Source organism: Mesocricetus auratus, unplaced genomic scaffold (genome assembly GCF_017639785.1).
Source record: "Mesocricetus auratus isolate SY011 unplaced genomic scaffold, BCM_Maur_2.0 Super-Scaffold_100006, whole genome shotgun sequence".
NCBI classification, from domain to species: domain Eukaryota; kingdom Metazoa; phylum Chordata; class Mammalia; order Rodentia; family Cricetidae; genus Mesocricetus; species Mesocricetus auratus.
The window spans coordinates 12,373,981-12,391,105 of record NW_024429190.1 but is presented as its reverse complement, the minus strand read 5'-3'; the positions used below and the strand labels follow the sequence as shown (position 1 = coordinate 12,391,105).

The 17,125-nt window shown below is 54.0% G+C and overlaps 1 protein-coding gene across 1 annotated transcript in view; it reads right to left on the bottom strand.

Moving 5' to 3' along the window:
• Osbp2 (oxysterol binding protein 2) overlaps nucleotides 1-17,125 on the bottom strand; it is a 151,102-nt gene that overhangs the window by 16,357 nt on the left and 117,620 nt on the right. Inside the window, 1 exon segment of the mRNA XM_040746827.1 lies at nucleotides 11,078-11,334. Coding sequence (XP_040602761.1) covers nucleotides 11,078-11,334 — 257 coding nt within the window.

Sequence of the window (17,125 nt, the reverse complement as noted above, 5' to 3'; positions counted from 1 at the left end):
AAAAAACCGAGGAGAAAAGGGGTTTATTTGCCTAACAACTCCAGGTTATGATTTATCCTAGCAGAGAAATCACAGTGGTGGGCTTTTAAGAAGCTAGTCTTAAATACAGTCAAGAGCAGACGAGAAATAAACGCATGAATGGTTGCTTGCTTGCTTGGCTCAACTCCAACTCCGTTTCTCTGCTCTTACACAGTTCAGGAATCCCTGCCTAGAGAATGGTGCCACCCACATTGGGCTGGGATCTTCCCATGTCAGTTAACTCAAGACAATCCCCCACAGATGTGCCCACAGGCCAACCTAGCACAGAAAATCGCCACAGACACACCCACAGGCCAACCTAACTCAAGACAATCCCTCACAGATGTGCCCACAGGCCAACCTAACTCAAGACAATCCCCACAGACATGCCCACAGGCCAACCTAACACAGATAATCCCCACAGACATTCCCACAGGCCAACCTAACACAGATAATCCCCACAGACACACCCACAGGCCAACCTAACTCAAGACAAGTGCCCACAGACATGCCCACAGGCCAACCTAACTCAAGACAAGCGCCCACAGACACACCCACAGGCCAATCTAACACAGATAATCCCCACAGACACACCCACAGGCCAACCTAACACAGATAATCCCCACAGACATTCCCACAGGCCAACCTAACTCAAGACAATCCCCATAGGGGTGACCACAGGCCAACTGAACTCAAGACAATTGCCCATAGACACAGCCACAGGCCAACCTAGCACAGACATTGAGACTCTCTTCTCGGCTGATTCTAGCTTATGTCAAGTTGACAAACAATTCATCACGATGCTTTTAAGTTTTCTCAAGTCTGTGGCCTATTAGGATGTGCAGATTCTTTTTACATCTGTGCATCTTGTGCAGCGGGCCTGGCTCATCAGTTCTGGTATCAGGTGCCCCTGCCCGGGGTTGTCTACGGTAGTGACCGCCAGACTTAGCCCTGCAGAAGGGGCACAGCTCCCGGGCACACACACATTTGAGTGTTTGTGGTTGCCGCGTCCCCAGTACCGCTGCACTAAGTCACTGGGTGTCACGTGTGTTGCACACTGTCCATGGGACATGGGATCGACGCAGTGTCCCTTTAGAGGGCTGCCAGCAGGAACAGTGGTGACACAGAGCATGGAGGGTCCACTCTCCAGATGTGACCTTGTAGGCCACCAGCTGCATCTGCCAAGACACCTAGTGCTCATGCCCTCAGCCCCTGGGCTCCTCAGACCTTCCCTCCAGGGACCCACCTCGCTCCTGCTGAGGCCAGGTCCTCTCCGCTGCTGGCCTCTGTGCAGCTGCATGCCTCTGAGTTTGTTTCTGCCTCTACTAACCTTCTTCCCACGGGGCTCCTGGGTGGCAGTGAACGTTACAGAAAGCACACCAGCCCAGTGAATACTTCAATTTGTGGAAATAGCTGAGGAGCAGAGGCGCCCTGGGGGCTCCTCAGGCCAGAAGGGACGGACTAACCACCAGCCCTCCAGGGTGGGCACACTCCCCACAGCTCGGCATCAGACGCCATTCTTGTTTTCAGCTGTCTCTAACACTCCACGGACAGCCTGAGCCTTGGTGACCTTCCTGGCTTCCTGATAGGGACCTAGCATGGTCCTATCATCAATGAGCATCAGCACAGAGGAGGATCTGTGCCCTCTCACCTAACTCTTGCAATTTAAAACAAGACCCATGAAGGAGGCACATGACAACCATCAGATGGTAGCTCAAGGTCATGGCAATAAATCCCATAAGCTCACATCAGAGGTCATGTGGTGTGGGTTTCCTCAAAGCAAAAGAAGGCTTCCCCACCCATCTCCTGGGCTGCCCGTGTGCCTCACGCACAGTTAGCCTTTCTGCCCGCCATGAACTCCCCACCTGTTTATTCCCACAAGTTCCTGGCCTGGCAGCCCTTCCTCAGCTTAGAGATGGACAGGGCATTCTCACAAGCACCGAGGAAGCCATTTTTCTAGCATGCACAAGCAAGGGGGAAAACATGGGCTTATCCATAGCCATAGGGGTGTGTGTGCAGGGCTGGGGTCTGAGTCCTGTGTATGTCACCTATGTGATTTCCAGGGCACAGAACCAGTGCTGCTAGTTTATGCTGTGAAGCTGGGTCTTTACTGCTGTCCCCAAAGATCTTGATGGCACAGACTGTGGGATCCACTGGTCTCCCAAGGCTGGAATGGAGCCTGTGGGAGATGCTGGGAGTAATCTTTAAGCGGCAGGTCCCAGCCCTGACCTCAGGGGGAAGGGCTGCCTCAACAGGGCAGCAGATTGCTTGGACATACCCTGGCTATATGTGACCTCAGTCTACCTTGAAGTTACCTCAGGGTCCATGAGTGCAGAAGGGCAAACAGACAGGGAGTCAGACGCCTCACAGATAGCTGGGCCTCATTTGAACCTCACGTGACTAGAAGGGGAACATGTAGATCCCAGGGTGTCACAGGTGATTCTGTCGGGCTCACTTGGCTGGACCAAGGTGGACTGAGGGCTGTTGTCACTGCACCAGCGGGGCTCCTTGCCACAGACGGGCTATGTCCATCTGCCCCCCTCCCCCAGCCCCAACACACCTACCTGATATCCATCCCCAACTCCCAGGGTCTTCTCTGCTGCCACTGGCCTTCGGCAGGCCTCATCCTGGCCCTGCTGCCCCGGAATGCTGAGCTGGGCAGTGCCCTGAGGGATGTGCTCACTAAGCTGGATTAGACCTGGGGCCCATCAAGGGGGAGTGGTGAGGGAAAGGTGGGGGAGGAGTAGGAAAAGCTTGGCTGACCCTGTCAAGGCCAGACATGGTCACGTTTCCTGTGAAGTTCTACCACAACTATATCTAGGGCCAGAAAATCCCTTTCCACCCATCAGCAGGAGATGGCTAACCCAAAGTCCCTGTATTCACCCCATGGGCTCACATCCTGAGTCCATGGAGGCAAGGTGAACCGAGTCCATCCGTGAGCCAGAGCCGATGTCTGGGCCCCACATGGGCACTGTCTTGCTTCTCATCCTGTTTAGTCCCTCTGACTCTGAGAACTCGGCATCCTTGTGGGATGAAGGACCTGACTCTGGGATGCCTATACAGTCTATGATTCTGTTGGGTCAATTATCCCTTGGGATTGGGATAAGGTTTCAATTCCCAGGCGCCGCCCTTTCCTCCAGTTCTCTAGGGTTGTGAGATGGTGACAGGGAACATGGATACTCCTCAGGGGCAGAGATGCAGGCTAGGGCCCTGGGCTCCCTGTGGGAAAGGCATGGGGCCTATTGAAATGCCCCAATCTCGATTGAGAACCTCACAGAAGAGGCTTCCCGTGTGCACCACTTAGCTCCAGGGTGCAAAGTCTGGGCTTTGGCTGCCCACTGGGGATGCTCCCTTTCTTCTTAGCAGGCGCCCACGGGATATACAGTTTCTGACCTGGAAACCTCTACCCGCTGTACCCAGGAGGGCAAGCTCTAATCGCTTTTGCTGTCCCTAATCCTAATCCTGCCAGTGACCTCATGGCTCCTCACACAGGCAGGGGCAGCAGCCTCGGGTCAGCCTGCCTAGGCCCTCTGCCTGGCCTGTGTGGGGCCCATGGCAGCCTCTGCAGCTCATGGGAGGGTCTGTGGAGCGGGAACCCTGCTGGGCCTGGACATCAGTGTCCTCTCTGAAACCCAATCACCACGGTTACCTTTCTCCTCCACAACGTGAGGAAGGTAGCAGAGGACGACTGGGAGCTGGGATGAGCAGCCATTGGGGGATGGCCCATTGTCCGGAGGGAAGATCCAGTCTTTGTGGCTGGCTTTGTCTTCAGCCATCAGTCCACAACAGAACCTGATAACCCTGGGTGCGGGAGGATGGGAGGAACGGCTGTTTCCATTTGTGACTAGGCCAGGACCTGCTGGACCCGCCATGCATCTGATATGTGCTCTCAGAGGTGCTTGGGTGTCTCAGGTCCTGGGTTAGCTGGGGGCTGAGGCTACCTGGCTACCATGCTCATCCTCATGTGGCCCCAGATTCCTGGAGATATCCTTGCTTTTCAGTGGCCCCGGGGTCTCAAAGGTGGTAAATGTAAAGGGATGGCAGGGGCACAGTCTCCCCAAGTGCTCCCACTTGGCCAGAGCCAGCAGACACACTGGGACCAAGAGGGTCCTGCCTTCCCACCGGGGAGAAGCTCGCTGGCCCTGTGTGTACAAGAAGCTCAAGTTGAATACAACCTCACAGGCGGGAGCGAACGGCGCTGCCTGAACCAGAGGTTACTATTTTGGAAGATGCCTGTCCATCTTAGGTGTCCAGAGTCAAGAGTGGGGACCCCTGAACTTGTAATGGGAGTTCTGGGGTCAGTTCAGAGCCCCCGTGACCTGGAGAAGCCACTATGCTGTCATCATTCCTTCCTGGTCCCCTCCAGGTCAAGCTCTAGGGTAGCGAGGCCAGCCCACCCTGGTCTGGACATCATGGTCTGGGTAACATCAAGGTTCTAGACCTCCCCTGACCTAGGTGGGCCCTCCTGGCTATGACACATGTTCAGTGTTGGGGAGGCAGCTCTATGCTCCAATTAAAACTCCAAAATAGCCTTTCCACATTCAAAATAGTTCACCCCTTGCAGGCAGGAACACACACCATCTGGCTGCTGGTTTACCAGCTGATTTCAGACAATTCTGGAATCTATTTCTAATCCACCTCCCTAGACCCTAAGTGAGCAAGCTGTCAGGGACAGCATGCTGGTCAGCTAGCAAGAGCCTGCCCCATTGTCCCAGAAAGACCAGGACGACGCTGCATCACACACCCATGCCCCGCTGGGCTGGCCCAAGGAGCCCCATATACCTCCCAGCCATTCCCTGTACCAAGTGGTCCCTTCTGTCACTCTCCTTCTTTGTGTGATTGCCCCCAAATAGAAACCATCATGGCTTTTTAATTTCTATGAGGTTGGAGTACTCAAAGGTGTGAAATGTACACATCTGCCTGCCCTAATGTCCCATCCTGGAATCTGCCTCCCCTTAACACCTCCTATACCTCCCTTACATTCTGCCATTGCAGCCTTCTCCAACTGGCTCATCCTTCCAGGCCAAGCCGATCAGGTGCCCCTACTCCATGGGCTCTCCCCACATCCTTCTGTCAAGATTTTCCAGGTTCCTACTACCCCTCCTGCCGGCTCTTCTGGAGGGGCCCGGCTGTGTCCGGTGAGATGCTTGCCTCTTTGGCAAACCCAGGGACCCAAGTTCAGGGTTAGTCCTGCCTCCTGCTCTTTATCCCTACTGTGTACTTGGATGATCTCCAGTTTTTTACGGGGCTCCCCCTCGAGCCAGCTCTGCCACTCGTTGTCTGCACAAGCCCTCTCCTGGGGAATCCTTCTGTACCTGGACTAAGGAGGTTGGAGAGCGAGCATCCTTATTCTCCTGGCTTGGGCTCTCTGATAGCCTTTGCTCCGACTCAGGAGGCATCTCGCTGGCTCAGTCTTCAACTCAGAGTGGAAAAGGACATTCTTTCTACCACCAGAACCCTTTTCTCTGTCCCCAGGGTGCATGAAATGCCTACAAATATCTATCCTTGCCTCTCTGCCAGCCCGTTCTCCAAAGCAGGAAGATTTGCTGAAACGTAAGACATTATTTTGCTCACTCTGAGAGGAAGACGGAGGCAAAAATGACCACTCTGGGCACCCAAATAGTGTGGATGATGACGACAACGAAACTGTAGTTGACACCAACCTCACATGGCTACAGCAAAGAACAGCATCTTGGGCAGAAGGGGGAGGACTGGCTTTCACCAAGAAGCAGAGTGAGCCCCCCCATATCACAGGCCTGTTCTTCAGACTCGGCATCTGGCTCATCACAGAGCTGAGCGTCAGTAGAAACGAGGACGCCTGACAGCTTTCTTCCCAAGTGTGAGCTTGCAGTATGCTCAAACCCAGCCCTTAAACCAGATAGCAGACTCGTGCTACACCGCGAGGCGTGTCCTGGTTCCCAGGCTTGGGACATGGGGGCAACAAGGACATACATGGCCCTGTGCTGAACCTGGTGAAGCACCTCTCCATGCGGCACACAGGTTCAAGGGTCTTCCACAGCCCTCAGCTAATCTACTAGTGCTGTGAGATTTCCCTAAGTGGCAGGCTAATTCACAGTTCCCCACGCAGTCATTCAAGCAGGATTTGCTGGGTTGGCTTTTATCAGCTGAAAAATTATCCACTGGGGAATTCTGTCAGACACCAAGCAATTCATTCATTTGACCCCACTTTCAGTTTTCCCTTGTCTCTCTCTCTCCTCCCTCTCTATCTCTCTCCTCTCTCTCCTTCCCTCTCCGTCTCCTCCCTGCCCTCTCGTTTGTCAAAGTCCTGTGTGCTGGGCCCAGAGCCACGCACAGGGGTTACAGGGCCATGGGGCTGCCAAGGTCCTGCCCTTTCAGGGAGTATGGACCAAGTGCTGCAATGAATGGCTTATGAAACGCTGTGGGCCCACGGAAGCTGTCAGATGCTGAGGGGGGACACAGGAAGGGAAGCATGGGTGAGGTTTTCCTGCCCTCCCATTCCCAGCCAATGGGAGGTATGGGCTGATTTCCTCCCGTGGGGCAGCAGGCAGAGGCTGCTCTGGAATCACAAAGACCTGGCCTCACTTCAGCACTGTGACCCTGAGCCTTTCTTTCTCCTGCCAGGGCCTGTTATGTGGCCGCTACCTCTGTCCTCTGCTCTCAGGGAATGAGGTGCCCGTGACAGAACCCAAGAGTCATTCTCCTGTGAGGTTGTGGTTGGCTGGACCTGGACTGACTTCTGGAACTCTCCACCGGATCCTCCCCACCCTAGGGATAGCTTCTCCCCCACCCCACTTTACCCTGAAGGTTTGCCACTAATATGTGTGTGACAGCGCGTCACTAGGAAAGACTACCTGGCTGTGAGCTCCAGGGCAGGAAGGGTCTGCCCGTTTTCTGCTGAGTCCTCCAGCACAGGCCTGGGGAGGGCTCTGAAGGTCTTGGTTATATGCCCATGGGGCAGGGCCTCCCTAAGTATACATCCACATGACTACAGTGTCACTGCAGGTAAGGATAGCATAGCACCAGCAAAGGCATTTCAGTGTCATTTTGTGTCCTCAGACACAGAAGAGGCATACTTGGGGGAGGTAAGGATGCTGTCTTGCCTTTTGGGGAACAGGGCCTGCACCACTAGCCACAGAGCCTGGCTTCCTGGGAACTATGTGGGGACTTCTCTCACCTGTCTCATTGGTAGTCTGGAACCAAAAGCCTATGATCTGGCCCACTTTCAGGAATGTAAAGGACCTTCCTTCTGGAGGCCAAATAATGCCAGATTTGCCATCTTGGGGTAAGTGGGGAGGGAAGGGGAAGAGGCAAAGGCGGCACGGGTAATTATTAGCTGTTGGCCTCTTGGCCCTGGGTGGGGCTGGGGTTCCCAGCAGGCCAACCAACCCCCACTTTTTGTTCTCTTAGGAGCCAGGCACAGTCAGAGCTGATGTGGAAAACTCAGGCGCTTGCTAGGGCCAGGGTTTGGGGTCAGAAGGGAGAATGTCCTCTATTCCAGGTTAGTGCAAACATAGCTCCAGACTTGGGTGTGGGCTGCTGGAAGCTTCAGCCTGGATCACAGTCAGGGTAGGGCGGGGAGTGATAGGGTAGCCAGAAGGTAGCCACAGCGGGAGGACCACCTCAGAGCTTCACTTGAGGGCTGGGGAAGGGGGTTTGTGCCTTCTGCTTCACTTGAGGGCTGGGGAAGGGGGTTTGTGCCTTCTGCTTCACTTGAGGGCTGGGGAAGGGGTTTGTACCTTCTGCTTCACTTGAGGGCTGGGGAAGGGGTTTGTACCTTCTGAAAACAGCTGCTCCTTAGCTTTCTCTGAGTCCCCACCTCCAACCACAGCTCCCAGAGGCCCCCAGGGCTTAAAGATGAGTGGTGGACTGAAGGACGTCCGGAGGTATTGGGGCTGGGGATGCGGAATAGTGGTAGAGTCAAGCTTAGCATGGCCCTGTCTCCACCCCCAGCCACATCTCAACATTCCAAGGACTCAGAGAGCGAGTCAGGCAGGAGGAGGCCTCTGCATACCCCAGGTGTCCCACCCTCAAGAGCCATCATTTCTGTAGTGGGTCACCCTGCAGTTCTGGCTTGGCATCCCAGCTTGGTGACTCTGGGTAATGTGGGTGGCTTTTCTGAGTCTTGCTTTGCACTCCAGTGCTAACACCACCGTAGTATTGACAAGGTAAGCCCACAATTCGAGAGCAGGTATAGAAAACACCTATGGTCACTTCAGTTCAGGTACTGCTAGCCTCCTCTCATATCAGCACAAGAGCTGTGCCCTGGCCAAGGTGATGCCTGTGTATCAGGACCCCCAGGCAAGCTCGCCTATGGACCTCTTAGCACCCAGTGAGGGTTTGGACACTTGGTGTCTGACGGTCATGCAAGCAAGCACTGCTCCCAGAGCAGACCCTGTCCTGCCAGGTAAGGAGTGGCAGTCATGAAGCTTCCCAGAACAAGCTGGACCTCTGGGCTAACATGGGTGGCTACAAGTGTCTGTCAGCCAGCCTTTACCCTACTCCCTGATGAGATGCCCTAGGTCAGGCTCACACTAGCCACTTTATGGTGCTGATCCCACCAGTTGAGGCAGACTGTCTGTCCCATGATTCCTTGGGAGTCTGAAACTGGAAACAGGCCTCATAACCAAGCCTGAGGGGAGGGGTATGTGTCCTGTAAAGCATTTCATTTGCTCTTAGACTAGAACTGTTAGGATCACCATCTTGGAGAAGTCAACCTCCCCTGGTCCAGCAGCTTCCATCTAGGTGGAAGGTAGTATGGGCAGGGGCGGCTCCCCGACAGATGGGATGGGGGAGGAGCAGCAGGACACACACACACACACACACACACACACACACACACACACACACACACACGCACGCACGCACACGCACACACCATAGACACACACACACACCATAGACACATACCACAGACACACACACACTCCAGACACACACACACACACACACACACACACGCACACGCACACGCACACGCATGCACGCACACACAGAGCATTATGGCATTAAATACTTAGCATCTGTGTAGGTCACTGACCGGGGCCCATATAGGTTGTAAGCCAGAGAGAGGACAATGAATGGAGGCAGCCCAATGGTGGACCCACACAGGGCAGCTGCATGCAGCACCGAGCCCAGCACCGTGTTTACCGCCCATAGCTCTGAGCACTGTGGGGTCTGAGGGCAGGCCCTGGCACAAGTATGTGGCAGACAAATTGTCAAGGCATCTATCTGGAGGAGGGTGCTCCTGTCTGTTTGGGCCCCAGGCCACAAACCCCCAAGGCCCTGGCCAGGCCCAGGCCTGAGCATGGCTGAGCAGATGTGGGTGGTGAGTGGCCTTTCTGCCCATAGTCAGGCTGCTGACACACCCAGGAAGCTGCCCGGGGTAGATTTTGGACCTGCCCTGACTTTTGAGCTTCAGGGCCTGTTGTCGCCTGACAGTCTGATACCCCCTACCAACCCCCAGCCGTATTTGGAGACCCTGAGTTCTCTGTAGCAGTCATGTCTGGACACTGCCTCTGCCTCAGCTCCATGCCATCTGGCTCTTTGAGCCTGGTGCCTCTGGCTCCAGTATGCTTCTCCAGAGGAGTCGATGGGATACGGCGGGGGGCAGGCAGACCTGAGTGTGGAGGGCAGAGGCCTGGGGAACACTCAGCAGGCAGACTGAGGAAAGGCCTGCAACCATGATCAAATGCTGTACTCCTATCACCACGGAGACATTTTCCTAGCTCCTACTCCCAGCAACATGGATTCCGGGGCCCAGGAGGGATGGTGAGCTCCCATAGCTGTCTCAGTTTGTAGACTTTGGTCACTTGTTCTGTGACTGGGTTGGCATGACCCTCAGCAGGCCCAGCTCCACTACCCCCTGACTATGGAAGCCCTATCCACCCCTCCCCCAACTCTTCTGTTCCTGTGCTTTGGGATGTAGGCAGGGAGGAAGCAGGGGCAGCTGTGAGGGCCAGGGTCACAGCAATGTCCCCACTGTGTAGGCTGAGCAGGCCTGCTCAGCTGACTTCTCCACTTCAGGCCTTGGCTTTCTCCGCCCATGTGGGCTGTGAGCAGACTGCACAGCAACTCCCTTTTATCAGATGAATCAAAGGGGTTTCCTGAAGGCCAGCAGCTGTGACTCATTGCCCAGTGCTTCGGAAGGCCAAGTTAGAAGGCGTGCAATGAATCTGAGGCCAGTTGGCTGGAGTGGTTGCACACCACCCAGGCTAGTGTGGCTGGTTTTACGTCAACTTGACACAAGCTAGAGTCATCTGAAAGGAGGGGACCTCAGTCAGAAAACGCCTCCCTAAGATCTGGCTCCAGGACATTTTATTAATTAGTGCTTGAAGGGGGGAGGTCCAGCCCACCATGGGCGGGGCCATCCCTGGGCTGGTGGTCCTGGGTTCTACAAGAAAGCAGGTTGAGCAAGCCATGAGGAGCAAGCCAGTGAGCATTACCCCTCTGTGTTCTCTACGTCAGCTCCTGCCCTGTTTAAGGTCCTGTCCTGACTTCCTTTGATGATGAACTGTGATGTGGAAGTGTAAGCCAAATGCACCTTTTCCTTCCAACTTGCATTTTGGTCATGGTGTTTTGCGGCAGCAATAGAAACCCTGACTAAGACACTGGGCTAGTAAGATGGCTCAGTAGTAAAGGCACTTGCCACTCACAAGGGCTGTCAATCCCTGGACTCTCCATGGTGGAAGAAGAGAACAGCTCATAAGTTCACACACACAGAGAGAGAGAGAGAGAGAGAGAGAGAGAGAGAGAGAGAGAGAGAGAGAGAGAGAGAAAATAAATCAATACTTTGTCCTTGGGTGGAGGTTTACAGCCTAATGAAGGCACACTTGACTACCATGTGTGAGGCTCTGAGTTCTGTCCTCAGCTCCATGAATAAAAGAGTAACTGTGACTTCATCAGTTAATGGCTGTGTGGAGGAGACGACACAGACAGAATGCTGGCACTGGTGGGGGGTGTTGGCTTTGGAGAGCTACTCAGGACCCCAGGAATCAGAGGCCTTGTCTGTCAAGTAGCCACCCATTAGAGACCTGGAGCTGATGGGTGTCCCTCCCCCTGTGCTGGTGGGAGCACTTACATTGATCATAGCATTTGACGTGATGCGGAAGAGGGTGGCCCGCTCGTTCACAACCTTCAGCTTCTCCCCGCTCTCGGATGGGATCTTGAGGCTGTCCAGCTCATTCAGGGAGCGCTGGAGTGCAGCGCCGTGCTTGGCAATGAGGTCATTGCATGTGCTGAGGTCATCTAACTTCAATGAGAGGCTCTTAAGGGTGTGATGGAGCTCACTCTTGTCAGCTGGGGCAGCAGGCTCTCCGTCGTCGTCCTCAGAATCATCTGAAGAGAGACAGAATTTCTGTAACCAACCAGGGGAGAGACTCTGTTGTCTGGGCTGCAGAGGGCAGGACACCACACCAGAGTGACCAGTGTCCTAGACAGTGTCTGGCAATGCTCCTGGCCAAGGCTGCTGCACCTTAGCCTGGCCCACACTCGTCCAACTGAGTCTATGCAAGTGTGAGGGAAAGGGGCCTAACTGGAATGGCGGGGCTGTGGCGAGCTTGGAATCCAGGTGCCCTCCTGCACAAAGGGTACCAGCTCCACTGGGTCACACAGCCTGAGGTCACAGCAGGCCACCCTGGGTGGAGCACAGGTACCCGAGGAGACAGCAGAACTCCTTCCCTTATCTTGTAGGCCAATTAATACTTCTGGCTAACTCCACGCCCATCCCTAGCGATGACAAGTCTCCCTTGCTCTGCAGACACTTACGCACCCCTGCTTGGGGCCTTTCTTCCCATCATGCACATCCCCAATGCCTGAATCTTATACCCCCTCAAGGTCTCACCCCACTTACCCTCTGGGGCCCCAATCCAATACCACTCCCTCCCCAAGATCTGCCTGGAGACCCCCCCCATAGTCAAGGCCATTCTCTTTTCACCGCACCCACACCCTAGACCCTCTTAATCTCCACCTCCAACCTTGAAGATCATGGCCACATCTACACACACACACACACACACACACACACACACACTCTAAGGCAGCCCAGCTCACCCTCTCCTTCATGCCAGTCAACTGGGGCTTCTGTGAAAGGGCTTGTTCCCTCTCACAACTCACAGAGGTGCAGGAGTCCTTCTTTCTTCCCTTCTTGCTAGCCCAGCCTGTGTCCATAGCAGCCTCCGTGGGCAGCTGGCCTGCGACACTGAGGCTGCTTTAATGCTGGCATGAGATAGCAAGGAGGCTGTGGTTTGCCCAGTGCCTGACGGCTGAAGTTTTCGGAAACGCCTTGTTTTAGAAATAATCTCCAAAGACTTTTCTTAGGTGAAGGAAATATGCAACCCAAGATATAAAATTAAAAATAAAAACAGGAACGAATATTTTGAGAGAACAGATTTCTCCCACAGCAGGCAAGGTACATGTGGGTGGACATAACTTGGTCACTGTTCTGAGTGTGTCCTGAGCTCACAGCAGTGCCACGTTGGCTGTGCACAAGACCAGAGCAACAGTTAAGCATCCATTGCACCCTGTGACCCTGCCAGCTCCAGGGGCCTTGGGCTAATATCCAGACCCCTCCCCCACAGGCCGCAGCAACTGCAGCCCAGAGTGATTCAGTGCCTGGAGGGCACCGGAGTCACTGACGGGTGGCTCCCTGGAATGGCAGCCCTTCCTCAGGGAGCTGGGCCTGAGACACTCTGCTTCCCTCTGCTGGTGCTGTCCCAGCCTAACCGCGTAGCAGCCCCAGACTGTGGGCAAAGTGATCTCAGACTCCAAGACAGACCCAGGACTAGGAATGAGGTGCAGGGCAGCTCTCAGATAGTGCGGCCACGTGGAATAAATGGCCATGAAAGGCCATCCCTTCCTGATGAAACTTCATCTCCAGGACAGCACTTAAAATACCCATCGGGGTCGCATAGGAAAATGAATTCTTTTTGTTCAGATGGAATAAGCTCATGAAACTCAGATCACCGATGTGTTACAGAGCAGCATTCAGAATGTGGCTTTCCCAGTCACTCCAAAGCCTCCTGTGGGGACGAGCTCCAACACTTAGCGGCTGTGCTGAGCCAGTTAGTACCATTCCCTGCACCTGATCCCAAATCCATGACCTTTCTGAAACTTCTGAATGTCACTGCTTGGAGAGAACATGCAGATACAGCTGTCAAGATGAAGCCATACTGGACATCCAATATGGATGCTATCCATATAAGAACCCTAGAAACAAGGAGTGGCATGGGACGGTGACCTCAGCACTTGGAGGCTGAGGCAGGAGGATACTGAGCTGTAAGGCCAGTCTGTACTGTGTAGAGATGCCCTATGTGTGTGCCACAGAGAGAAAGGGAGAGGATGAAGGAAGGAGTAGGAAGAAAGATGGAGAAGAGGAGGAGGAGGAAGAGGAAGGGGAGGAGGAAGAGGAGGAAGGGGAAGGGGAGGAGGAAGAGGAAGGGGAGGAGGAGGAAGAGGAGGAGGGGAGGAGGAGGAGGACACGATTAGGGCAGAGGCTGAAACTGGAATGATGGAAATACAAACCAATGGACGTCAAGAATTACCAACAACACAGGACACTAAGAGAAAAGTGTGGAACAGGCTTTTCCTTTGAGGCTTCACAGGAGTCTGGCCCCACTAACACCTTGATTTTGAACTTGTAGCCTCTGGAACTTAGAGAGAAAATAAATTCCAATTGCCTTCACCCTTTGATAGATGGTAACTGGCCACGTACAGCAGCACCAGGGAACTTAAATTGGCTTAAAACAGAACAGGTCTGAAAGTCTTTAGTTGTGTCCCCCAGGGACGCTTACGGGAGCGGGCATTTGCCTTTCTCTTAGAGGCTGCCCTCACTCCGTGGCTGGTATCGTCCTCTGTCCTCAAGGCTGGCAGGCAGGCAGTTTCCGTTCTCTCGACTCTCCTCCCTCCCCCTTTAAGAACCTTTGAGATTATGCTGGGTCCACCTGCATGGTGCCCATCCCAAGATCTGGAACCTAGTCACATTTGCCTGGGCCCTTTGTCATGCAGAGCAACAGACGCACGGGTTCTGGGAATTAGGGCATGACAGTTTGGAGCCATGATTAGACAACCACCTGAGATTGCTGTGGCTAACACCTGCCACATTCTTCCTCTATGGCTGCCCTCTGGGGTTTGACTCACTGATCCAGCAGTGATCTCTGGGTGGTTTAACTGATCACCAAGACCCCTTCCTGGGCACAGGGACCTCATGGGCCCTCTGGTCTCTCTGAAAAGCTAGTCACAGATGCCATCCTGGCTAGTATCTCTGTAAGGAAATGGCTGTCTGGTGCAGGGAGGAGCCGGGTGGTCCTGTGTCCAGCTCCATGGGGCCTGGGTTAAGTGTGTCAGTCCTTATGCTAAGAGTATAGGAGGTATATATTCATAGTATAAAATAATGCATATCATGTGCTTTGATAATTTCAACCCCATTGCTCTCTCCTGTTGGTTCATTTTCTCTTTGGAAGCAGTCCCCCTTACTCTCATGCCATACATATGCATGAGCATAAATAACCGTATTAGCTTAGAATCCACGTATCAGAGAAAACACATAATATTTGACCAAATCTGGCTTAATTCTAACTCAATGATCCATAGTTCCACTCCTGCCCTATAAATGACATAATTCTGTTTCTAATGGCTAAATAAAACTGCCTATAATACCATATATTAACCTGCTGCTTGAATGACGTGGCTACAGTAATCTCAGATGTAAAGACAAGACCCATTTATTAATTTGCATGCCTTCCTCACACGGGGACACACTAATCTCCATAAAATGATGAGGTGTTTTAGCACATATGCTGCAGAGGAGATATGATGTAAAAGCCTCCTCTGGGGAAGACGGTAGACGCACACAGTGCATGGACAGCACAGAGCTGGCATGTAGTGCGTCCTGGGGCCCTAGGACCGGGCCTGCCGAACTCTCCATCCATTCACCAACACAACTCACATTTGCACAGCACTGTCTGGTTTACTTCACATCAGAGGTCAGACCATGGGGAGCCCTTGTTCCCTGTGGCCCAGCTCCCCTCTGAGGGCTCTCCAAGCCTCTTTAATAGGAGGAGGTGGAAGTCTAGCTGAGGGGCTCCCTCTGCATGCACCACCAGGGCCAGAACCCTCTTTCCTAAGGAGGCTCCTAAGAAGGACAGGTTGCTATGGCAACTGTGGTACCAGGTGAACTATTTTTATCAGCAGAGCTTTCTTTCATCTTTGGAAAATGGATATTGGTGGGGAATCCCTGTATGTATGGTGGCGTGGCCGGGGGGACGGGGACTTTTAAACTAAGAACCAGCAAAGCAAAGCTGCAAGGCGGCTTCAGTCGGGGACGTGGTGACATGTAGAGCACCCTCCCCCCTGCCGCGCACTATTGCTTGTGTTTCTGTGAGATTCTGGGGTCAAGTCACAGGAGGGCCAGTGGAGAGCTCAACTTAGGAGTGAGACTGGTCAGTGTCCTGAGAGCAGTGACAGAGAGGAAAGCTCTTGGAGTTGGAGTGCCTTGGAGCCACCAAGGGCTCTAGGGAACTGAGCAGACCCTCAAAGCCTGACCCTGCTGGGTATGCTTTCCCACGGGCATCTCATGGGGCTCTGGTTCTGCCAGACATCCTGCAACACAACAATAAACTATGGCAAACGGGATGACACCTCGTCCCTCAAAGAGACAAGAGTCTGAGGCTCTGCAAACACTGACCACCCAGACACTGGAAAATATGGCAGGACCTAATCTGATGGAAAATCAGATGACAATAAATAATGAATTGTGCAACCCTGTGGGATGGAAATACCAGTCGGGTTCCAGTGTGTTCCTCCACTTCTGGGCCTTGCCAGGGCCCCTCCCATCCCTTCCCCCACTTAAGACAGAGGAAACCACAGAGGAAGGTGGGACACATTCTCCAGGATAAGGTGGGGGCAGTCCCTTGCCTCACCAGGGACCAGGTATCTCTCATCTTCCATCCAGGAAATGCTCAAGGGAAACCTACACAGTGACCGCAGAGCACACACCCTGGAGGACTAAGAAACGTGCTCCCAAGATGATTTGGAGGCACAGGCCTATAATCCCAGCTACTCAAGAGGCTGGGGCAGGAGGATTGAAAACTCAAAGCTTGCCTGGGCAACTTAGTGAGACTACTATCTCAAAACACAAACCCCAAATCTGGGCCTATATGGTGTAGGCCTACACAGTATAAGCCTGTATGGTGTAGACCTATATGGCCATGTTCAATAAGTATGAGCCTTAAACACCAATGCCCAATGACACACAGAGAAAACAGCAACAGATAAAGCTTGTTTCCTTCCTTTCACGGTCTCAGTGGAGGGAGCCAGAGCTCACAGCATCAGAGCCCTGGGCAATTCCAAAAGGACACATGACCACGGTGCCTTTCCTGGGCAGATGATGACCTGGAGCCTCATGCTGTCATCCGCTGGCCTCAGTATGACGGCAACTCCTGGCAGCTGCCTCTCCCCCGGAAGGAAGTGTGGAGGTGTGGAGATGGAGCATAAAGCAGTCAATTGCTCCAAGCCGGTACCCACACCCTCAATGGGGGTTCATGGATCCAGCCCCTGGGGAGCTGGCTCTTTCCAGGGTGTCTATGTCCCCTCCCCCTCCCGTCCTGGTGAGCCTCACCCCAGGTGATGAGGATGAGGCTAGTCAGGAATAGACCAGTGCCGGACGTGCCTGGCATGGGCCCACTGGAGAGGGTGCTCACCCCTATCTCTGGTGACAGGTGAGGCAGAGCTGAGGAATCAAGTTCTCGGGCTCCCTCCCTGGCCCTGTCGTACTGGGTGGAGAGCAGGGCACTTCAGCTGGCGGAAGCCTCCCCAGGCACCAGCCTCTTAGGCTGGTTGGTTTGGAGACAAAGGGAGCCTCTCCCAGGCCCTGCCTCTCCCTTCCCGTGGCAGCCTCCATGGAGGGTCTTTGTGAATCAGTCAGAAGGTCCCACCTAGGGCCCAGCCCATTGTTTCAGGGGAGTCTGGTGACGCGGGGGTGTGCAGGACATCTGTTTTCAGTTTCCCTGGCCGACTTCATGCTGCAGCCTGGACAAGAGCCACTGAATTGGCTGCTGCCTGAGGTCCCGCCAGCTTTGACACCATAATGCTGGGTCCCAGCCCCAGACACTGCTGTCCCCTATGCTCCAGG